Source organism: Protopterus annectens, chromosome 12.part0 (assembly GCF_019279795.1).
Source record: "Protopterus annectens isolate FY-2018-M chromosome 12.part0, PAN1.0, whole genome shotgun sequence".
Classification (NCBI taxonomy): Eukaryota; Metazoa; Chordata; order Ceratodontiformes; family Protopteridae; genus Protopterus; species Protopterus annectens.
The window spans coordinates 219256707-219281482 of record NC_056746.1 but is presented as its reverse complement, the minus strand read 5'-3'; the positions used below and the strand labels follow the sequence as shown (position 1 = coordinate 219281482).

Sequence of the window (24776 nt, the reverse complement as noted above, 5' to 3'; positions counted from 1 at the left end):
GACTGACGTGATCCCTGGGGTGAATTTCCTTTCTCCCATCCAATCGTCAAGGTTCCTCTTGAAGAGGTCCAAAGAGGCACTCTGCTTGACATGTATGGGCAATCTATTCCAGAGTCTGGGGAGTCTCTGGGTCAGGAACCTATCCCTCCAGCATGTTTCGTTTATTGTGATGACAAGGTTTAGATCCCTGGAGCGTGTAGCTCTGAGGGATTGGGATTTCTTTTAAGTGTAGCATGTCCAACAGCTCTGGGTTTGACATGGCCTTGTATGTTAAGCAGAGATCGCCTCTGAGTAGACGATATGCGACAGTATAGCTGGAGATTTTTAAGGCGGTCAGCGTAGGGCATCTGCTTTAGGCCTGTGATTCTTTTAGTGAGGTATTTCTGAGGCCTTTCCAGTTGTTGCAGATGTCTTGAGAGGTACATACCAAATGGGGCGTTGTATTCTATAATGGGTCTAATGAGGGATGAATACAGTGGGACAATGACCTCCTTTTTTCTGGATGAAAAGCCCTTCGTGATGAGGTGTGCCACACAGAAGGATTTCCTGACTGTTGTGGCGATGTAGTTATCGAAGGTGAGACCACTGTCCACCTGTGTCCCTAAGTCTCTTATCACACTTTCTGTGTTTAGTGTACTGCCACCTATATGGTAATTCATGGATACATGTTTTTTCCCAAAGGAGATAACAATACATTTCTTGGCATTGAGCTTGAGCCCATGGCTCTGGCACCAAGCATCTGTTTCTGTAAGGCCCTTTTGTAGAGTATCCACATCATTTGGGGATTCAATAATGGCTCCCAGTTTGCAGTCATCTGCAAACTTTGTTAGCCAGAGTCCCTTAGTGTTGACCTGTACTTCAGAGAAGTAGATGCCAAACAAGAGCTGCCCCAGGACTGAACCCTGAGGTACTCCACTTGTCACTTGTCTGGAGCTGGATTTGGAGTCGGCTACTTTTACAGTGTGGGTTCTATCAGTAAGCCATTTAGCAACCCATTGGGTGACATAGGATTAATGCCCAACTTAGTAAGTTTATCTAGGATTCCAGAGTGGGGGATGGTGTCAAAGGCCTTGGCAAGGTCTAGATAGGCTGTGTGGACCACCTTACCCTTGTCCATGGCTCTGGAGACTGATTCAAAGAAGTCAATCAGGTTCAGGAGACAAGATCGGCCCTTCACAAACCCAAACTGGGTGGGGTCCAGTGTTTGAAGGTTGCCAATGTCTTTGTTTATAAGTTCCATGATAATACGCTCTGTGGCCTTGCAGATAAGGCTTGTCAGACTGATGGGACGGTAGTTTCCGGGATGCAAGGTGGATCCCCCCTTGTGGATTGGGATAACTGTAGCTCTGCGCCACTCAGTGGGCACGAAACCTGAGGTGAGGCTATGATTAAACATGACACTTAGGTGAGGTGCCAGTTCATATTGTAGTTCATGTAGTACACAGCCCGGGATGTCATCTGGTCCCATGGATGCTGTATTCTTGGCTTTAGAGAGTGCGTTTTGTACCTGTGTGACTGTTATTACTGGAATTTGGCAATCTTCCGGTATTGAGATGGGCCATTTAGGGGGTGAAGCTGGCACTGAATCAATCTGCCAGGATATTGGCAATATCCTTCGGATCAGTATATTTAATGCCATTCTGTTTTAGCTCAGAGCAGATCTGAGCATTGCCATTTAGATTCTTGACATAGTTATAGAATGCTTTGTGGTTGTCTTTGGAATCTTTGGCAATTTTATTTTCGTAACTAGCTTTGGAGGATTTTATGAGGCATCTCAGTTTCTTACTGAGGCTAGTAAGGGAGTTTTTTGCATCCTCGGATTTTCCTCTTCTGCAAAAGTTTCTTCCTTTTGTTGTAAAGTTTGTTTATGGCATGGGACCACCAGATTGGCTTCCTTTTTTTGGATGAGAGCATTTTGGTTCTATTTGGGATGGCACGATTCATGCATGAGTGGATGTGCTTTCGTCAGTGCCTTAGTGTAGGATTCAGCAGTTGAACTTTCAGTTCCCGTCTGCATGGGTGTCATGAAGTTTGTCACTTCTGACTTGAGTAGCATGAAGTTGGCTTTGGAGAAGTTTTTTTATGGTGGTTTCTTTACTGGGGGTGGGGGTGGGATGTGGATGTTAAGGGTGATTAGCTTATGGTCAGACCTGACTAACGAGGGGGTGACCATAGGTATGGAGCACTGATTTCCCATGTTGGTAATGACCAGGTCTAGGATATTGGAGCCCCTGGTGGGACTATGGATTAGTTGATCCAGGGCATTGGAATTTATGAATTCCAAGAACCGTTCTTAAAGGTGTTGGGACATGAGTAGTTTTCCCAGTTAATGGCAGGGTAGTTAAAATCACCCAGTATTAGGGTGTTTGGTTCTATCTTAATATTTTCCAGTATGTTTAGAAAGGTGTAGTGAGAATCTTGGGGTATGGTAGGGGATCTGTAGCAAGCTACAATTTGGATTGCAGTCTTACCTAGTGTTAGTTGCACTTGGAGAATTTCAGACACACTGTGTTGGCCAACTAGCCTGGTGGTGTGAATATCCTTGGTGAATATTGACACTCCTCCACCTTTAGTGTTTCGGTCCTGGTTTGGTGGCGAAAAGTGTGGTAAGAGTTGTAGCCTGGTATTGCAGGGGTGCTCTCTGGAGCCTTGAACCAGGTCTCAGTTACTGCACAGATATCAATGTTCTCCATGTTTAGGAGTGCCTCGAGAGAGTGCATTTTGAGGTTTAGACTTCTAGCATTGAGTAGCATTACCTTCAGATTTTGCATGCTTGTACCTGTTACGGTGGTGGTTTTGTCCTTTGAAGTTTGCCTAAAAAGGCACTATAGGGGTGGCAAGAGCCTTAACCAGTAACCTGAATCCCAGGGTGACAGGTGCAGACCATCTCTGGCAAAGCATCGTGGTCTGTCAATCATGTCATCCCAGGCAGACAGATACTGGATCCCCTTTGAATGACACCATAAGCTTAGCCAATTGTTGAAGTCAATCATTTTATCCTTATATTGTGGTATCATTCTGGGCGAAGGCAGGATGCTACTCAGGGCTAGGGTCATACCTGCCTGGGCCACATGATCCGAGAGCTCTTCCATGTCTCTTTTCATGTAGTCCAGGGAGGTACGTCTTAAGTCATTCACTCCAACATGGACAATGACAGAGTCATATTTGTACTTGTTGTGGAGTGACTTGAGTGCATACGTTATGTGGCGGATCCTGGCACCCGACAGGCAGCTGACTGTAATGTTCTCCTTATTCAACCTGGTGAGAGGGACATCAGTGTGCCGGACTATAGAGTCACCTATGACTAAAGTGTTAGGTACATTGTCTTGCCTTAGGGGCTGTTGCTGGGTGGCACACTGGTGTTGTGAACTGTGTGACACATTGGTTGTGACTGGTGTTTGTTTGCGTTTCAGCTTCAGAGGTCTTTGTTGCTTGGGCAGGTTACAGTTAAGGGCCTCTGCATATGTGGATTTAGTGTTGCTATATGTGGGTGTTGGTGGTGCGGGTTTAGAAGGGCTATGTGTTGCTTGAGGTGTAGTGTGGGTGTTAACCTTCTCCTCTTGACTGTTTAGCACAATCTTGGGTGCAGAGAGCTTTGCTTCCATTTTGGCTATGTAAGTGCATCTCTCACAGGTTGTAGTGTTAGGTGGTAGGAGGAGAGGGTTGTCTGTGTACATGAGGCAATTGCTGCATTGCCCCAGTATGCCCAGATTCACCAGGTGGACAGGGATACCTTATTAAAAGGATACATGGTCTAAACATATCCTACATGGACTGAATCAAAGCCCTGTCACTACACTTGGTATCCTATTACTACTATTAGGATTACTATTACCCCTCATGATATACCCTCCTTTCTAGCCTTTCATTCAGTATACCTTAACACTGAAATATTCTCACTCCACTCATACTCTATCCTTTATCTTTTAAGAAATCTCAACAGTATCTACTGATAAAAATACTTGAGTTAATTTCTGTAAACAGTGTTTTAACATTTTTGCTTATTATTGTGTGTATATAAGGTGTTCTAACATTTTTTCATGTATACAAATTGTAGTTCTCTGTTGGTATGATAATAAATAAATAAATAAAAAATCCTTCAGGCTGCAAAAGAGGTGACCTGTGTTTGGCATACCAGGCATTCTCCAACCCATTACTGATGGATTTACTGCACATCAAAGTTAAAACCTCTTTAACACCAACAGAATGGTTTGGAGGGACAGATATATCTCAGAGGATACCGCTGCTCTGGAACATACTCCCCCCGTACACATAAAACAAAGATCATCCATGTCCATATTCAAGCACAACTTAGATCTATGGCTGGGGAAACAGACAAATTTACCAGGCATGTCCCCTGTACTACTAATGGCCAGAGACAGCTCTTAAACGCTTTATCCCATGCATGGGTCCACTCAAATTATCCATGGTATGATCCCAGTCACTCTTATTAGGGGTAATATATAACTAAACTGACCAAGGGATGGGTAAGGCCAATCTACAGGCTACTTTGAGCACAGAAAGGGAAATTGGCTAGACTTTAAAATGGCCCACAAGGGCAGCTAGTTTAGGACTTAACTATAAATCTATAAGAAAACCTTTAGGCATAGTTCACTCAGCCTAACACCAGTGTCTTTCTCGCGCCCCAGATGGAAAGCTAGCTCCCAGTTTGTGTTAAAGCTATTTATAGTTTCCAACTTGACATTCAAAATTCTTCACCCAGACCACTGTCCCCAAACATGTGGCTCAGGATTTAAAAATTGCTTCATAGGATTACTCCCAACATCACAGAACCAAAGTGCATCAACCCTAATTACATCTGCCTCTCCTAACGCCCTCTCATTAATAAAGTTTCACCTGCCACATGGAACATCTTAACTGCTCATATCAAATGAGCAAAGGGAAATTTACAGCTACACTACCGAACACCAAGCAAATGTATTCAAACACAACTACCATAGGCACAGCATTTACAGCAGATCTTCGTCTTATTACCTCTACATAATGTGGTACTGTTATCCCATTAGCTCATGCTTAGCATTTACCATCCTACTGTCTTCTTTCATATTTTCCAGGTTAGGGGTCGCCACAGCGGATCACCTGTCCGCTCATGATTGACAGTGGAGTTTTACGGTGTCCAGTTGCCAGCCTGGCACCCAACCTTCCACAGAAGACACACAAACACACACACATGCCTAGGGCCAATTTAGAGTGTCCAATCCACCTACAGCATGTCTTTGGGATGTGGGAGGAAACCGGAGCACCCGGAGGAAACCCAAGCGACCACAGGGAGGACATGCAGACTCCACACAGAAGGCACCCCGGCCGAGGATCGAACCAGAGAAAGTCTTGCTGCGAGGTGGCAATGCTAACCGCTGCACCACCGTAGCCACTCATTTACCATCCTACTGTATGTACATGCACATGCAACTTATTACACTAAAGCATTCATACTATACGGCATTGTTTCTGGACAGAATTTCTTATCAGTGTTGTGACTGAAGAGGGTCCTTGGACAAGAAAATAACTACAAATCTTAACATACTTCAATTTTATTATTACCATTTGGGCACAGCTGAAAATAAGCAAAATTGCCATGTAGGCTTTTCCCAATGTAATGTAACCAATACAGCCAAGCTACTTAAGTCTGACACTACCACACTTCAACTTATACCCATTTTGGAAAGCTAATAAGCTCACTTTTACATGTTCAAAAAGTAAAAACACACACAACCAGATGATAGACGTCACAGAGAACACTAACCAGCTTTATATCCTCAAGTCTCAAAGCATTTAAAAGGAATGTCTGTACTAAATTTACAGTAAATGATAGCAATCGAAAGAGTTACTATATCCAGTCAGAGAGAGTGTCTGCATATTAAACGGATCACTAATTCTAAGCATTTAACAGTAGAAAGACACACAGTTCCATAAGTTGCAATTAAACGATCCAATAGAAAAAGAAATTCGATACACAAACAATCTGAAAGTACATACCTCTTTATCAATCAGCCTCAGTGGGTATTTTATATCTGGGTTTTCAAGGGTGATTGGAAGAGGCTTTTTTCCAAAGCCAAGCAGGTGCAGCAGCCATGAAATAGTGGCAGTTACTGGCCAAGTAATCTATTGGGAAGAAAAAAAAAAAGAAAGAATTACTACACAAAAAATGCTGTCATGGTAGCATGCAGTTTGGCACTGTTGGCTCATAACATTTGAGCATTTGGCTCTCCAATTTGGTTTTCAGATTAACGGTTTTCTGTGCAAGCTTTACAGCTCTTCCCTATTTATATGGGTTTCTATCAAGTATTCGTTTCCTCCCACATCCTAATGCAATCTATGGTTAAACTGGCACTTATCCAAATTTCTAAGAGTGCTTGTAGCAAATGTGAGTATCCTCATCCTGTGATGCGACAGACTAGCACCCCCACCCCCCCATTCAAGATCTGATTACTTGCCTTGCAGCCACTGATAACTGCAACCCAGGCTCTAACACCAAATGATTATGAACTGAATGGGGCAAGTAAATGCACAAAGAAGGAATGGAACAAAAAGGTGTGAAGAAATTCCAGTCTGCAGCACTCCACACTTGCCTAGAGTACTGGATCAGGAGGTGAGGGGTGAAGACCCCTGAATAACTATGCTTAAAATTCTAAGGCTTTTTGTACAGTCAGACGTCTACAAATTCAAAACAGAAAAGGGCAGACTACATTTGTGTGTGTGTCTGTCTGTGGTGGGGTTAACTTAGCAATTTGTATGTTTTGTTTGAGTTAATGACATGCTCTGTCATCCATTTTTTGCTATGCTGAAGCCAGGAAAAAATATTTTGTGAATTCTGGCCCACCTATCCTTCTAAATTTGCCAGTGGGCCTATGAAATGTTTCAACAATACTGACTTGGTTACAACAGACATGCAGATAGTTACTTCAGCATGACAACTGAAAATTAAAAGCACTTAAGCTGACAAGCTTGTTACTTACTATTATGCCACACAAGTTAACCTTTTGTATAAATAGGTACCATAAATGTCGCATGCAGATAAATTAGCTGCAAAGCCCTGCAATTTGCCATCTAAATTCTCAGCAATCTTGTCAACATCTTTTGGATCCCCTTACCCAATAACAGGTTTATCAGGAAACACACCAAATGCTTACCCTTTAAAACAGAGAAAAAAAAGCTTGTTAACAGGTTAAATCAATCATTCTCATTTTAACAATGGGGAGGGCTGTGCAAGACAGTCCGACTGCTCTGAAGGGGCTTTTCCTGTTTTAACCTACTCGTATCTCCCTTTCCCTTTGTGCTATAATTAAAAAAGGACAAAAATGCTTTCACTACCGCCCATCAACATTCTCTGCCACACTGCTGAAAATATGCAAACCACTCCTCACATCTCCAGCCAAGACTGGATAAGTAGTACAGTGTGCATCTCTGTCTGGGTGACTGGGTCAGAGAAGCAGCTGTTAGCTATCCCACCTTATCCACCTCTCCCAGTCTCCTAGGTCACGGACATCCTATTTGGTTTGAGAATTGTTAACCCCCCACCCCCACCCCACTTTAGAGACCAAACAATCTCACTGCTTAACTGCCTACCAAATACTGCAGATAACAAGGATATCCATATTTGGGCAAAACTCAAGCTTTCCAAAAGCAGTGCAATTACTCCCTCATTCTTAAAGATCAGGAAACGGCACTGCACAGAACAGCAACTCCCAAAACCAAACAAAATAAAAATACCTCACAAGTCCCATCAAAAAGTCAGAGGAACACCCTTAAGAGCAAAATTTGATCTTGCACAATGCAATGTGTGTCTATAGAAGATACACACACACTTTTTTCCTTAAAAAAAAAATAAATAAATAAAAAAGTGACAGTAAGGGACTGGCCAAATGTTGAAAGAAAAAAAAAAAAAGTTAGCATACAAAAACATCCACAGCAGTGAAATCACAAACTGTTCAGTAAAGGGAAATGAGCAAAAATGAATTAAGCTTGTAGAGCTGAAGCAATGCAAAACCGTAAATTAGGTTCATGTAAGTAATATGGATAACTGCTGAGACATCGTGCATGACAACATATGGGATTTGTGCCTTTGACCTTGTGTTCTGCATCACGGCTGAAAAACCAACCAGTCCAAGAAGAAGAATCTGTTCATTTACCTGGTTAATAAATATGCTGTATTGTGGTGGTGCTGCGGTAGCGTTGTCGCCTTACAGTAAGACGCTGTCCTGTTCGATTCTCAGCTAGATAGTCTTCTGTGTGGAAACATGCGTGAATGGGCGCATCTTCGTTGAAGGTTGTGCATCAGGGCTGGCAACTTGGCACGTAAAAATCTACTGCCAACCATTAGCAGACAGGAGTTCCGCTGTGGCGACCCCTAACCAGGAAAAGCCGAAAGACACAACACAACAACCTTCTGTATTTGTGTGCATGTGTGTATACACGTGTGTGTCTTTTTGGTGGAGTACAACAGCTTAATATCAGTCCCAAATTCAACACAATACAATCACTGGATGTCATCTATAAATGTTTGAAAAGTTAAATAATATTCATCTACTACTACCCTGTGAATGAGCAACTTTTTTTTCTTGGGAGTCGGACAGTACAAAATTAGATGGAATTTGCTTTTCACTTATTCAAGAGTCAATGAAGCATGGTCTTTTTATTTCATTCTCCACGACACAGACCATCCCAGTACCTCTTCCTCTTCATGGTTCTATCAGAATCTTAAGTCAGTTGGCTAGACAGAAGGACATCTTGGAAGCCTGGTAAGATATCATGTTTGGCTTACAATGATTTTTTTTTAAAATCTGTACCAAGTTGTCACCTCACAGTAAGACGCTGTCCAGTTTGATTCTCAGAGCATCTTCTGCGTGGAGACATGCCTGAATGGGCGTACCTTCATTGAAGGTTGTGGGTCAGGGCTAGTAACTTGGCACGTAAAAATCAACTACCAATCATTAGCGGACCGGAGTTCCGCTGTGGCGACCCCTAACTGCGAAAAGCCGAAAGACACGACAACAACCAAGTTCCCCTGCTGGGTGGCATTTTTTAAAAATCTGTACCAAGTTCCCCTGCTGGGTGGCAGCAGATATGCACTGCACTCAACACCCACAGTTAGGATGAGTTAGGATGTGTGCTCCCACACATCCCTTCTGCCAGTTTTGCTGGAAGAGTCTGGCAGAGCTCCAATTACAATGATTTAACTGCTAGCCACCAGTCTCCCAACATGGGGGCACTCCTACAGCAGTAGTTTTCATGCTCTCCTTGGAACAAGAGAAGAGGCCATCTACTCTATGCGACCCCTCCCTAGCAAACACTTCAGATTCCAGGCTTGCTTTATGAACTTGGAATGCATCAGAGCCTACAGCCCGGCAAATGGAGCCATCAGACCAACCTCTAGAAGAAAGATCATACAGATTAGATTAGAAGGCCAACTTCTATGCAAAATAACCTTAACCAGCTTGTGAAGGTTAGAACAGAGGACATCAAGGAAAACTGCTCAATACTGAGCAGAAAGTTGGCCAAGTGCAGAACAGCAGAGCAAGTGTGAAGATCTCAGTGGAATTTAAAAGCAGAGGAAAATTGAACTCCGGTTGACAACCATAAAATAGCAAGCAATACTCTACAACTATGCACCAAACCAGCAACATGCTACAACTGCTTCAAGGCACAGTCAACAACTATTAGGGGCAACACAAAATAACTCCCAAGAATAAGTAATGCCTCCTTTCAAAGAAAATCTACTACACGACTTAATGGAAGTGAATGCAACTGTAGCAGAACGCAAGTCTGACTAACTGTATTAACACTTTATTAGCAGCTTCTTTGTCCTAAATACTGGAAAACACACACACACACACACACACACACACACACACACACACACACACACACACACACACACACACACACACACAACTGATTTAGACTTCTGGCTTATGATACAAAAAGAGTTTTATTTTAAATTACAAACCCCAGCAGAGAAAAGTACTGTTAGTCAAACAAACTGTATGACTCACAGACATACACAGTTGCCCATAAGAATGGATCTGTTCTATGTTTTGCTCCAAGTTAAAATAAAAGTTAATCCTGGACATGCCTGTCCATCATAGGCTGGCTTTTAACGAAATCCAGCTTTTGGCTCAGAGCTTCACAGCTTTCAGGGTGGAGCAACATTCAAGTAAACAAAAAGAACAAGCCTCAAATGCTGAAGGGAATCCATTTCAGATTTCAAGTGGGGACAAGGCCAATTTCTACTTTCTATTAACTGCCTATTTAATAATGGGGAATGAAATGTGCAAATGCATGTCCTAAACGGGCAGTCCAGGAATTAAATTTTAAATTAATTTTTAATTACCTTGTCCTTCCACATGTCCACTTTATTTTTTTCTAGATTTTCCACATCCTGTTTGCTACCAGTTGAGACAAATACCTCCCCCATCTTGAATACTTCTCAGTGACAGAAACAGCAGACCCCCCTCCCCTACCCTGTGCATCATATAGGCAGTCACAGTAGTGTCCATGACTTCTTAGACATCCCAGCAATGAAGGGGTTATTTTGTCCCTAACCCTGCCCTTGTGGCCAACATATGCACCCCTGTCACCACATTGGCATGTTATACCCTCGCCTAGATGTTGGAGATATTCTCACAAAAATGCTCAAGATGACTATCACTTCAGATCAACGAATGTTAATCACTTGATCTACAAACTACTAGTAATGTGGAAGCCTCCACAAGGACGTATTGGTCAGACCAGGCTGCAGCCTTGCATCTCCCTCTCCCCAGAATAAATAATCTGCCAGAAGCTGCTTATTTACATCCTCCCATGCCAGAAGCTTCCAGCGACCAACACGCTATCTGAACTTGGGTCATACGAGTCACGGACAGGATTTTATCCCTCAGTGTTACACAGCTGAGGGATACTGCTGAGTTTTAACCTCTCATCACAGTGACCTAAACTCCAAAGTGAGTACACTTCCTTGAATTCCTTCAAACAGATCTGAATCACAGATGCAGGTAGTACCCTACTTTTTAGTGCAGTGCCATCTATCAACTTGTTTTATGAAGTTGATATGGACAACTCAGAAGCTATCAATGCACAGTAAAGCACATCAAACTACACTTCAGTGATCTCAGTCTACACAACTCGTACAGAATTCTGGTGACCGAGGAGGTGGCTGTAATGAAGAATTACAAGTACAAATGACTCAGGAGCATATCATCCCGGTGATAGAGATGGCAGGGACAGATTTACAAGTATATATGATTCAGGATTAAAACATTCACTGGCAAACTGTTACTCAGCAACTATCCTTCTATTAACTGCAGCTTATGGTTAGGAATTTGTGTGGGGACAACTATTTCACTATGGAGTGCGGAGGGTGGGGTGACAAAGTAAGCCCAAGCCAACTTGCTCATTATCCAAACATTTCAGGATATTACCTAGTCTGGAGTTAAGAGTCAGAACTCAACCTGCAACAGACCTAATCGTGGAGGGAATCCTAGAACCCAAGAACTTAGGGGCCATGAGACAAAGACAGCTTTGCTGGTGATGCCAACTTTATGAGGAGTAAAGGCAAAGTTGACAGAAAAGGAATACACAGAGTAAAAAAAGAGAAACTCTGAACACTTAGACAGTCCTTACATTATACAGCAAATGAGTGGAGGCCATTTAAACATGTTCCTCACAGTGATATTACATGATGGGGTGGGATTGAAGTCATTCTTTCAGTTTGAAGAAAAGACAGTGGCAGAGAAACAGCAAGATGGATTAGGATGAAGGTCCCTTTTGTCCACTAGCAGTTCTGGTTTCAGAGGAAATGAGATGAAAAACTAAAACTAAGTGGGTTCCTGTCGCTGTCCATGGCACTTTGCTTGTATTTCTAACCAGGGAAGACAAGGACTAATGGCAGGGCTAAGCCACACTCTCATATGGTTGGAACATTTTCTGTTTTTATTTTCAGTTACAGTAGTGATCTCCCTCACAAAGAAAGTATGGCACAGTTGACTTGGATCACAAAAAAATAGCAATGGAACAGCAGGTAGCACACTTACCTTTGGTGCAGAAGTCTGTGGGTTCTATTCCCACATCAGGTAGATCAATTGATACCACAAGCAACAAGGGGGTGCTGCAGTCATGAGTGTGTCATCCTTCAGAGGAGACATTCATCCGTGCTCCCATCTGCTTGAGTTGATGGTAGCTGTAAAAAAATCTCATGGCACCTATCCAAAAGAGTAGGGGAAGTTCCCCGATACCCAGGCCAGACTTCTCCTATTGGAATAAATGCTACCAAAGGTCTCCCCTAAAAATGTTAGCCTAGTGAGACTAACCCAGTCAACAAATGATAAAATAAAGAAGTAAAAGCATGGCTCTCACTTTAGGAAAAGTTGATATACAGATGCTTTTGGAGTAGTTTATTACAACGTTAGGAATTTTCAGGTGATGTCTCTGCAGCGTGGTCAAACCTAAGAAAGGCTGGAGCATCCTTGTACAGTACTGTAAGTTCTCAATGATCAAAGGCCAGTCGATTTACATACATGGTGAAAAGCAGATTGCATATCTGAAAAATCCTCCTATGGTTGAAGGAGTGGGGTTCTGTACAGTGGCATGTCAATTTGTACCTGGACAAGTCAGTTCTCTAGACAATTATTTTAATTTAATGCAACAGCGTGAAAAGGCTTCTGGGAAGTCAAAGAAAAGAATACAGTACTCAAAGACTCTGATCAGTTAAATACAAACACACGTTAAAAAAAAAAAAAAAAAAAAAGAAAAAACAAAATCAAACGCAAACAAAAAGCACAGGACTTTACAGAAGTATACATTAGGGGGTCCCATCTATACTACTCATGTTCTCTACTCAAGATTTCCGGACAAAGCCAAAAGTAATTTGGGAGGAGGTGGAGAAAGGTCCAAAATCATGGACATTTTTTTAAATTAGTCCAACTCACTTAAAAGGTAATAAAACAGGTTTTTGCAACATGAATTTTCAGAAGGAATCTAATGTATGGTATTACTGACTACAATCCTCAATAATAATTCACCAGAAAAAAAAATTACAAGGGAGAAGGCAAAAAAAAAAAAAAAAAAAAAAAAAATTTAATTCAGGGACAGTGGACAAGCATGGCCTTGCCTCCTTTTTTTTCTACAATGACCTGCTCATGAACAAGCAATGAGCTATGGTATACATGGGCTATGCAAATGGATCCACACAAAGATAAGCATCTGAATGCTTAATCAGTTTAACTTCAACAGTAGTTCATATTTTTCTCTGATGGAATTAGTCATATGGTAAACAGAAAAAATAACATTCCTTTAATCCTGTAAAAACTCATTCTTCACAAATTAAGAAAGAAACAGGATTCTGAAAAAGCTTTCATTTAGAATTACAGTAGATATAAAAAAACTGTACACACCCCTGTTAAAATGCCAGGTTTTTGTGATATAAAAAAATTAAACCACAGTAAATCATTTCAAAACTTTCCTACTTTTAATGTGACCTATAACCTGTACAATTCAATTAAAAAACAAACAAAAAAAATCTGTTAGGGGAAAAAATGTACAAAAATAAAAAAAACATACAATACGCTGGTTGCATAAGGGTGCATACCCTTAAACGAATACCGAGTGCAGTGAGATCATATTCTGATTTCAGGCACTCCTACTGTGTACAAAGAGAGCATCTGGGAAACGGACAAAAAAAATTAAGCTTATTTCCTGCCTTTCCTGTTAAGTGGTATAGACTATTTGTAGGCTTCTGAGCCCCCAAGCCCTTCTGTGTTTGAGGGAAGCCTTCTAGCTTGTTTTTTTTTTTCTTATAACTAGCCAGTTTTCTAGTTTCAGCACTCAAATCTGTTTCTTTGATCTCAGCACTTGTTCAGATAAAAAAAAAAAAATTTTCTGCTTTTACTGTACTTGTGTTTCTACCTACTTCATTTTACTTTTGTATCATCTTAAAAATACTCAATTGTATTTATTACTGCTTGGTGTAACTCATTCTAAGCCTTTTGGTTTAAACACTTGGGCTTCGGACCAGTTGTTTTGCACTGAGAGGGTTTGTGGTCTGCACTGTTGTGGCAGAACAGGTAGCTTACATCCTTCTAGGTTGGGAACTGCTGATTGAGGGTTCAGTGTCTGTTATTCTAAAAGTGTATTAATTCTGGTTTAAGCACTTGGGCTTTCAGGCCAGTTATTTTACATTAAGAGGGTTAAGTGGTCTGCACTCTTGTGGGAGGAGAGGCTGGACTCTGCCCTTCTGAGCTGGGAATTTCTGGTTAAAGGCTTATAGTGCATGCATATCTGAACTGCTTCTTACCGAAGTTGGTGCGCCTTGTTTGCTGTGGCATAGACTGGATTCGGGCCTGCTTGATCTAGCTTTGTTTGTGTAACTTGAGCACTAATCCAGACATTCTCTAAAGTATTCAATTGTATTTATTACTGCTTGGTTGTAACTTGATTAAAGTGTAGCTATCATTCTAAGTCTTTTGGATTAAGCACTTGGGCTTCAGACCGGTTGTTTTACATTAGGAAGGTTTGTGGCAAGCACTGTGGTGGCAGGACAGGTAGCTTTCTTCCTTCTAAGTTGGGAACTGCTGATTGAGAGCCCAGAGTCCAAGGGTATTAGTTCTGGTTTAGGCACTTGGGCTTCAGGCCAGTTATTTTACATTAAGAAGGTTCGTGGTCTGCACTCTTGTGGGAGAAGAGGCTGGACTCTGCCCATCTGAGCTGGGAATTTCTGGTTAAAGGTTTATAGTGCCTGAATATTTGAACTGTATCTTACTGAAATTGGTACACCTTGTTTGCTCTAGCATAGACTAGATCCAGGCCTGCTGAATCTAGCTTTGTTTATATGCTTGTTGTTTGTTTGCTTGTTATTTCGCTGGAAGCTAATTCCACTTAATACGCTGCTTCTCAAGCTTCTGTGGATCACTAGTGATATCTGCATTGCTTACTGTACTAGTTCCTTGTTTCACTTGAAAGAAAGTTACTGTTTGTCGTTTTTGCATTTAGTCACTTGTAACACATTGCACTCAAGTTACCTGGCACTTGCTCACTAAAGCAATTATATAAGTTAGCACTAAAAATTAAAAGCACTACACCCTCACTCCCCACTGGCCTTTGTTTTCAATTATTAAGGAATTCCCAATATTATTCTAGCATGTCCAAAGGTCAGTTGTCAATCTCCTCTCCGGTCCAGATGGTGAATCTGGGAATCTGGAGGCAATGTTATAACTGCCTCATGTACACAGACAACCCTCTCCTCCTCCCACATAACACAAATACTTACGAGAGATGCAGCTATTTAGCCAAACTGGAGGCTGAGCTCTCTCAACTCAGGACTGGCAAGACCAGACAGGAGGAGAAGGCAACTACACACACCACAAAACTAGCCTCACATAATGCTACCACACAACTGAATCAAACACATAAACACACAAAGACATACTCAGAGGCTCCGAGTAAAAATTTACCTAAACAGCAGAGGCCTCCAAAGCAGACACCCAAACAACTGCTACCTCAAGACACCCCACAAGCAACACATAAACCACAAAAGCAGTGTGCAAAGCAGTCACAGCCCTTAAGGCCAAATACAACACCAAACACACTTGTCATAGGTGACTCCATAGTCAGACACACTGACGTCCCACTCACCAGGCTGAGGGTCACAGTAAGCTGCCTATCGGGCGCTAGAATCCGCCACATAACACAAGCACTCTGGTCACTCCACGGCAAGTACAAATATGACACAGTCATTGTCCATGCTGGTGTGAACGACCTGAGACGTACCTCCCTGGACTGCATGAAAAGAGACAGAGGAGCTCTCTGATTATGTAGCCCAGGCAGGTATGACCCTGACCCCGAGCAGTATCCTTCCTTCACCAAGAATGATGCCACAATATAGAGACAAGATGATCAGCTTTAACAATTGGCTTAATGTCTGGTGTCATTCAAAGGGGATCCAGTGTCTGTCTGCCTGGGATGACATGCTTGACAAGCCACGTTGTTTCAAGGGGGCGGCTTGCACCTGTCACCCTGGGATTCGGATATTGGCTAAGGCTCTTGCCACCCCATAGTGCCTTTTTAGGCAAGGCTCAAATTCTAAACCTACCACCCTAGAAAACAAAATGGGAAGAAACTGAGGGTAATGCTGCTCAATGCCAGAAGTCTAAATCTCAAAATGCACACTCGAGGCCCTTCTCAGTATGGAGAACATCAATGTCTGTGCTGTAACTGAAACCTGGTTCAAGGCTCCTGAGAGCACCCGGCACTATTAGGTTTTACTTCATATCATGCGTTCCGCCCCAAACCCGGACCACACCACAAAAGGAGGGGTGTATCCATATTCATAAAGGATACCCACACCTCCAGGTTGGTGGCAACGCATGAAGCCGAAACCATCCAGGTGCAACTAACCATAGGCAAAATTGCTCTACAAATTGTAGCATGCTACAGGCCACCCTCTCAAATTCAGGAACCCCACACAGCCTTCCTGAAGACACTGGAGGGTATAAATGTATCTCCAAACACCATCATATTGGGTGACTTCAACTACCCGAATATAGACTGGGAACATTACTCAAGCCCTAACTTTCTAGCCCAACGGTTCCTGGAGTTCATAAATTCAAATGCCATGGAACAGCTAGTCACTGTTCCCAAGAGGAGAAAATATACTAAATCTCATTATCACAAACATGGGGACAAAATGCTCCACACCGGAAGTATATCCCTCATTGGTGAGATCTGATCATAAACTAATCTCACTGGAAATCCACATCCCGCCCCAAACAAAAAAGACCACAGTGAAGAACTTCTCTAAAGCAAACTTCACACTACTCAAGACTGGTGTGGTATCCTTCAAGGCCCCTGAGCCAGTGGAAACCACAACCAAAGCTGTGGAAGCCCTTACAAATGCCTTCTATGAACACCTCCAGGACTGCATGGATCAGGCAATCCCAAATAAAACCAAGAATCTTTCCACAAAGGGCAAACGTCCAGTCTGGTGGACCCCAGCCATTAACAAACTTTACAATAAGAGGAGAAAGCTATTACATGATAGAACAAAATCCATAAAAGGGAAGTCACCCTGATCATTATTAGTAAAAAATACGAGCACTCATAAAATCAACTAAGGCCAATTTTGAGAGAAAAATTGCCATGGATTCAAAGGACAATCATAAGGCCTTTTTCAGCTATGTTAGGAACCTGGGTGGAAACTCCCAGATATGCTCAGAATTAGTCCAAAATGATACAACAAAAAAAAAAAAATCGCTGAACCCACAGACATTGCCAACATACTGGCAGACAGGATCAGAGCAAACTTCACCCCCCTCTCCCACCCTAAAGGAGAGATGACTAACACAGCAGAGTGTAGCCTCCAGACATCTCAAATTCGCAGGTGAAAGCTGCTCTCTAAAGCTAAAAACACAGCATCAATGGGACCGGATGGTGTCCCCGGCTGTGTGCTACCTGCTAAATGAGGAATTAAACCCGCACACAAGACAGCTGTTTAATCTCAGCCTTACCACAGGATACGTGCCCAAGGAGCAGCGTACAGCAACTGTGGTCCCACTCCACAAAGGCGGTGCCTCACGGACCCTGGTAACCACCCCATAAGCAACAAGTCTAGTCTGCAAAGCTATGGAGAGGATCATAATGGAGCTCAAACAAAGATATAGGGGACTTGCAGACATTGGACCCGACCCAGTTTGGCTTCTCACAAGGCAGATCATGCCTTTTGAACTTGGTCGACTTCTTGAAACAGTCACCAAGGCCATTGATGAGGAAAGGCAGTCCATACAGCCTACCTTGACCTTGCAAAGGCCTTCGACACAATACCCCACTCGGGTATTGTAGAAAAACTACCAGCTTAAATGTAAACCCATATGTCACAAGATGGGTTGCAAACTGGCTTAAGGACAGAACCCACAGGGTTAGAGTTGCTGGCGCTATGTCAGACTCCAAGCCGGTCACAAGTGGTGTCCCACAGGGCTCGGTCCTTGGCCCCTATTGTTCGGCATCTACTTCTCAGAAGTACAGGCCAACATGGGAGGACTTTGGCTGACAAAGTTTGCAGACGACTGCAAACTGGCCATAGTGGAAAGTGCATCGGACACGGATATCCTTCAGAAGGGACTCCGCGGAAACAGATAGCTGGTGCCAGAGCCATGGCCTGAAGTTAAACGCCAAAAAATGTATAGTCATGCCCTTCGGGAAAAACAAGGCAACCCCAAGCTACCATATAGGTGGCAATCCACTAAGCACAGAAGAGGTTATCAGAGACCTGGGGACCCAGGTTGACAGTGGCCTTTCTTTTGACACTCACGTTGCTAAAGTGGTTAGAAAGACCGTCTACATTGCCCACCTGATCATGAAGGGATTCACAGACAGATCTAGTGAGGTCATTGTTCCCCTGTACTCTTCACTTATCAGACCAATGATCGAGTACAATGCCCCATTCGGGATGCATCTCACCCGACATCTGCAGCAATTGGAGAGACTCCAAAAGTTCCTCACCAAAAGGATAAAGGGACTCCAAAATCTGTCATATGCTGCCAGATTGAAGAAACTCCAGCTCTATTCAGTTGCATACAGTCTGCTCAGAGGTGACATGTGCCTGACATACAAGGCCATGTCCAACCCGGAATTAATGGACATGCTCCACCTCAAAAATCCAAATCCACCAAAACCACTAGAGCAAGCGACTTAAACCTTAGCACGGATATAAATAGGACGTGCTGGAGGGATAGATTTATCACTCAGACTCCCTATGCTGTGGAATAAAATCCCGATCCATGTGAGGCAGAGCACCTCGCTGGCTCTGTTCAAGAGAAATCTTGACCTGTGGATGGGAGATCGTAGGTTTATCCCGGGAATCATCTCTGTGTCACTGCTGGACAGAGGCACAACAAACTAATGGGCACAGTATTTTTTCATATAAGGGGTGGCGTAAGCCACAAAAATTTGGGCTAGGCTTATAAATGCCTTAGGGCAGACAGCCTAGTATAAACCTATGAACCTATGTACCTAAGCACCTTTTGATTTAATTACAACATTCTGCAGCCTAGTGGTCAAGCTAAAACCTCCAGCACCCACTCTGTCCACCCAGTGCTTCGTGTCCCTGCCCAAGTAGCTGACACACTTATTTTGAGATAGGAGTTGTATACAAACACAGACACTCCTGGGGAAGGCTGGCACAGGTTCTCCAGCTATGGCCCTTCTGCCCAGACTATACAGTAGTACCACTTGCCACCAACCACTAATATCAGCTACTAATAAGGCCCTTCTCAAAGGTGTCCAATTATTACACGTGTGACGAACAGCTAAGCTTATTTGGAGTGGCTTGGACAGTATCACTATATACATGGAATGTACACTAGAGCTTAAATTATCTCTACATAAAACAGCCACAGTTGAAAGGTTTACAAATATTTAACAATAAATACTAAGAACACAAGACAATACTTCTTACTACACAGTGCTAGTCAAGAGTTCAGAGAACACAGAGAAATGCTTAAATAATACAGCAAAAAAGTTCTGACATCAATACAGAAAACAGCTACACTAGACTTCCTATTTCCTATATATATCTAAGAGCAAACACAGTTCTAAAATAAACTTGCATATAGAGCAAGGCAGTGCTGGTAATGTTGTCAGTTCTGAAAACAAATGCAAAATGCTCATATTCACACTCTCTGTTCTTAAATTGATAACACAGTACCACTGAATCATTTCAGATTACATCATTATTCTCCGTTTCCAGGCTAACGGGAACTCTGAGTGTAACAGCCCTTTTGATCTTGCAGCTGGTCAGGAAGCAAGAGCAATAAGACATTATACATGTAAATTCTAGCCATTAACTCTGGTCTCAAAATGTTGTTGTGTCATTCGGCTTATCCCGGTTAGGGGTCGACACAACGGAACTCCGGTCGTTAATGTTTGATAGTGGATTTTTACATGCCGAGTTACCAGCCCTGATGCACAACCTTCAACGAAGGCATGCCCATTCATGCATGCCTCCACACAGAAGACGCTCTAGCTGAGAACTGAACGCAACAATGTCTTGTGGTCTCAAAATAATAGGAAGAATTCCTTCATTCAGACATCTCGGCTCAGAGTTTTGAGATCAATTATACAATGCTTGACTTACCAGCTTTCCTCCAGCACAGTGCAATGTGGTTACATTTTTGAAGTTCAACATTTACCACAATTTTCTAACATTTAAGAGAACAAGCATGTGGCTTACATTAATATTTACAAATGACAGAATTATCTACAAAATCCTATCTAGCTAGGCTGGCAGCCTTCACATATCCCCCCCCCGAAACATCCACCTTCACAACAAATTCTTTACTGCAATCTGGACTGGCTAACACAGGGGGTACTCTCAAAGCTTCTAAGCTTCTGGAATGCCTGCTCACATGCTGTGATCCACACTACCTTATCTGGCCTGTTCATCCTTGTCAGGTCTTTGAGGGGAGCAGCTATGGTATTATAACTGGGGACGAACTTTCTGTAGTACCCTGCTGTCTCTAAAGAATGCCCTCACCTGCTTTTGGGTAACAGGTTCAGGCCATGCATGAATGGCTTCCACTTTGGCAGGTTCTGGGCTGATCTTACCACTCCTCACTCTATGTCCCAGGTAGGAGACCTCTGCCATACCCACGACATTTGCTGGACTTAATGGTCAACCCTGCCCCTCTGTATTCTGCCCAGCACCTCCCAGACATGTTGAAGGTGCTCTTACCAGGAATGGCTGTAGATGGCACTATCATCTAGGTAAGCAAGGGCAAACCCTTCTGCTCTTGATGGGATATGATCTACCAGTCTCTGGAAAGTTGGACATATTTCATCCCAAAAGGCATCTTTGTGAACTCATACAAGCCAAAAGGAGTCACAAAGCCTGACCTCTCTCTCTAGCACAGGAAGTCAAGGGCACCTGCCACTACCCTTGGTAAAGTCAATGGTTGTAAGATACTTGGCCCCACCCAGCTGCTCTAGGGCCTCATCTGTCCTAGGTATGGGATCAGCATCTGACTTAATGTGACTATTTAATTTCCTGCAGTCCACACAGAACTTGGTGCCGCCATCCTTTGGTACCAGCACCATTGTATCTCCTCCCTCAGAGTCTGTTTGACTCCCTCAGGCACCCTATAAGGGGCCTGCCTAATAGGCCTTTGGGGTCCTGTATCCACCTGATGCTACACCAGGTGGGTGCACCCTGGTTTCTTAATGAACATGTCCCCAAACTCCTGTAACACTGCTCGGATTTCTCGAATCTGGGTAGCAGACAGCTGCTGGGACATTGCTACCCCTTCCACTGAGGTGTCAGTCTGAGCCTCACTGAGAAGATCAGTAACCAGTTCTCACTCAGACTCCTCCTGCAATCTGCTGCAAATGCTCAGCCCAAGGGCCTCCCTATCATGGTAAGGTTTCATCATGCTAACATGACAATTTGTGCTCCTGCCTAGCAGTTCCACCATGTAGTTAACATCACTTACCTTTCTTATAACCTTGTAGGGTCCCTCCCAAGCTGCTTGCAGCTTGTTGCGTCTGACAGGAATGAGAACCATTACCTGCTGCCCTACAACATGCTCTCTAGCTCGAGCATTCCTGTCATACCATACCTTTTTCTGTTGTTGGCCTTCTGGTAGGTTCTCCTGGGCCAAACCCATGAGCACCCTGAGCCTTGTCCTGAGGTTTAGGACATGTGCCACAACAGACTCCTTGTGAGGCTCACACTCACCTTCCCATTCATCACAAATTAAATCTAGGAGGTCCCCTCACCCTATGGCCATACAACTATGGGTGAAAAACTTGTGGATTCCTGGGGAATCTCTCTCTAAGCAAACAGATGGGGCAAATATCTGTCCCACTCACTCAAACTGGTCTGCAAATGCCCGTAGCATTGACTAGAGTGTAGAGAGTTTAACCTCTAACCAAGACCATTGTTCTGGATATGGTAGAGGGTGGTTTTCAGGTGCTTCACACACAGTACTTCCACAGACAAGCAAGCCAGCAGGTCTGACATAAAATTGGAACCTCTGTCAGTCAGTATTTCTTTTAGGAAACCTACCCTGCTGAAAATCTCTAACAAAGCATTTGCCACCTTTTCTGCCTCAAAAGAGGACAAATCCACTGCCTCAAAGTATCTTGTAGCATAATATACTACCACTAGGATATACTTTTTCACTGTGGAACTTGGGGTACTCAAGAGGCCCCACAATATACATAGCTACCCTCTGAAATGGTTCCTCAATCACAGACAAAGGCATCAAAGGAGCTCTCACCTTGCCTACCTTTTGGCACTGCTCACAGGTCCTGCAGTACCCGGTTACATCTCTGGAAATTCCATGCCAATAGAAGTTCTGCATAATATGTCTTTTTGTAAGTGTTATGCCCATATAACCTGCAAAGGGATCATCATGGGCTATGGCTCTAAGCGCCAGACGGTAGGCTCTAGGCACTACCAACTGCTGTATTCTCTCACCTTCTAGCCCTCCCGGGGGTCCACACTCTATAAAAGTAACCCTTTGTCCCAGTATACAGATTCCTCCTTCCTTTGAGAATCAGGTCCCTCTCTAGCTACCTCTCTCAGGCCTTGCAATGTAGGGTCTGAGAGCAGAGCCCGTCTCAACTCTCCCTTTTTAACCCTCCCCAGATCCCCTTCCACAGAAAGTCTGGTATCCTCGGACAGTGGTGCCTCACTGTCAGCTTGGGTACTACTACTCACCTCTACCCTTGCAGTCCCTCTGTCCAAGGGAACATCAATACCCACAAGCAGCTGTGGCTCACCTTCAGTCTCACTGCAACAGGGTAGCTCCCTCCCTGTAGTAACCACCTCACCAGTCCAGTCCCGGCTGCAAGTGTGCAGTCTGTCTGGGTCTCCCTCAGACTACCAGACACATATGCTTGTCTCCAAGCCTGACTGCGAGTACCTGCACAAGCACATGGTACTGCACTGTCACAATCATTCCCTATCAGGACATCTGCAGGGATGTCCTCAAACACACCTACTTGCTGGCTTCCTTTTCCACCCTCCCAGTCAGGTGAACCCTAGCCAAAGGTATCTGAAATGGGATCCCTCCTAAATCTCTGACTGGAGTAGATTGCCCAGGCAAGTAGTGTTCCTCTGTAACCATTCCAGGCTTCACAATGGTTATGTCAGAGGTTGTCTCTCTCTTAGCAATAGCCTCTGCCATTCACTAGGATAGGATATAACCTCTTGTGGTAGTGGAGTACCCTTGTTGTCTCAAGACAACCCGCTGTTGGCATTTTGTCTTTCCCCACTTACTGGCTCCTTCATCTTGTTCCCCACCTTACCTCTGTGGACATCTGTATGCCACATGGCCCCTCTGGTTGCATTTGAAACATTTAACCCTAGGTCCTGGGCACGTACCTGGACTAGTGGCTTCCCATGCTACTGGCAGATTCTGTTGGGGCAGTCTGGGCTGCCCACCATGGGTTCCTCTAGATCCAGGATCAGTATTTGGGGTCCCTTTCCTGTGCAGGGATGCCCTGCTTGCTAGGTATAGGTCTCCCTTCTTTCCCAACTCTTCTGAAGTGGCACATTGTCCATCAGCTAACCAGATCCTCATGTCCTCAGGCGAAGTGCTAAGGGCTTGTTCCCTCACCAAAAGGTTTGCCAGCCATTCAAAAGTGGTGACCTGACATTCACTCACCCACCTATGAAAATAAGTGCTCAGTTCAGCAACATATTCACACACACGTTTATCTGCCTTGTGTCTATGTTCATGAAACTTTTTCCTGTAAGTTTCAGGTGTTAGCTTAAAGAATTCTAAAAACAATTCTTAACAGCAGTATAATTAAAACAGTCAATGTCAGACATTTTGGACAAAATAGTTACAGCTTTACCATGAAGTAAGGGGGTCAGGAACCATACCTAGAGGCTTTGGTCAACATCATACGGTTTTCATACACTCTCAAACATATGAATGAAACTACCAAAATTATCCCCCCTCTGTAAACTGCAGAAGAAATTTACTGACCTTTTGCGCTTCTGGGGTCCAGTTACTCCCTTCCCCATTATCTCAATGACTTTGGTGAAGAGTCAGCATCTCATTTTCATGCTGCTTCTGCTGATCCTTTTCCACAGCTTCCATTTCCAAATGCCTGGCCTTTAACTAAAGTCTTTTTAGCTCCAGATGGATTTTTAAGTCCTCTGCACAAAGGTTGAGCTGTCCATTCCCTGAGTGTTTTACATCTCCACGGCCAGTCTGATCGTCCTTCTGGTTGCTGTTTTCTAATGCAGCTGTAGCAAAAGCTGCAATCATGTCTGCCTTAAGTCAGGTTTCCTTGCACCAGTCCTTTAGCCTGGCACATCTCAGCCAACTGGCTCCTTGTCAGCTTTCCATACTCCTCTGCTGACATGCTTGCCTGCTCTCCCTGACTAACTATTTGGAGTATAAAAACACTTTCAGTGATCACTGTACACGAGCTACAAGAATTCACTATCCACACCACTACAGACAATTGCCAACCAATTAATATGCGATGTGGATAATACCACCACTGCCACCAATTAATATGTGACGCCCGTGCACTGTCCCAGCAATCAAGGAGCCTCAGTCCTCACCACTAACACCAGTGAGGGGCGTCCACATTGGGAAGGATAACAAGTACACAGTAAAGTACAATTTCCCTTAAGAGCATACAGAGATCACAGTCAGTCTGGGGCTGGTTTCTCCCTTTCTCTCCAGATCCCAAATAAGATTCCTCACTGGCACAGCTATAGGGTCCAGATCTCAGCCTAGTGGTCAAGCTAA

The 24776-nt window shown here is 43.6% G+C and overlaps 1 protein-coding gene across 1 annotated transcript in view; it reads right to left on the bottom strand.

Moving 5' to 3' along the window:
- Positions 1-24776, bottom strand: part of LOC122816467 (NADH-cytochrome b5 reductase 3-like) — a gene marked incomplete in the record, with an annotated part of 769684 nt that overhangs the window by 728879 nt on the left and 16029 nt on the right. The window contains 1 exon segment of the mRNA XM_044089280.1: positions 5998-6123. Coding sequence (XP_043945215.1) covers positions 5998-6123 — 126 coding nt within the window.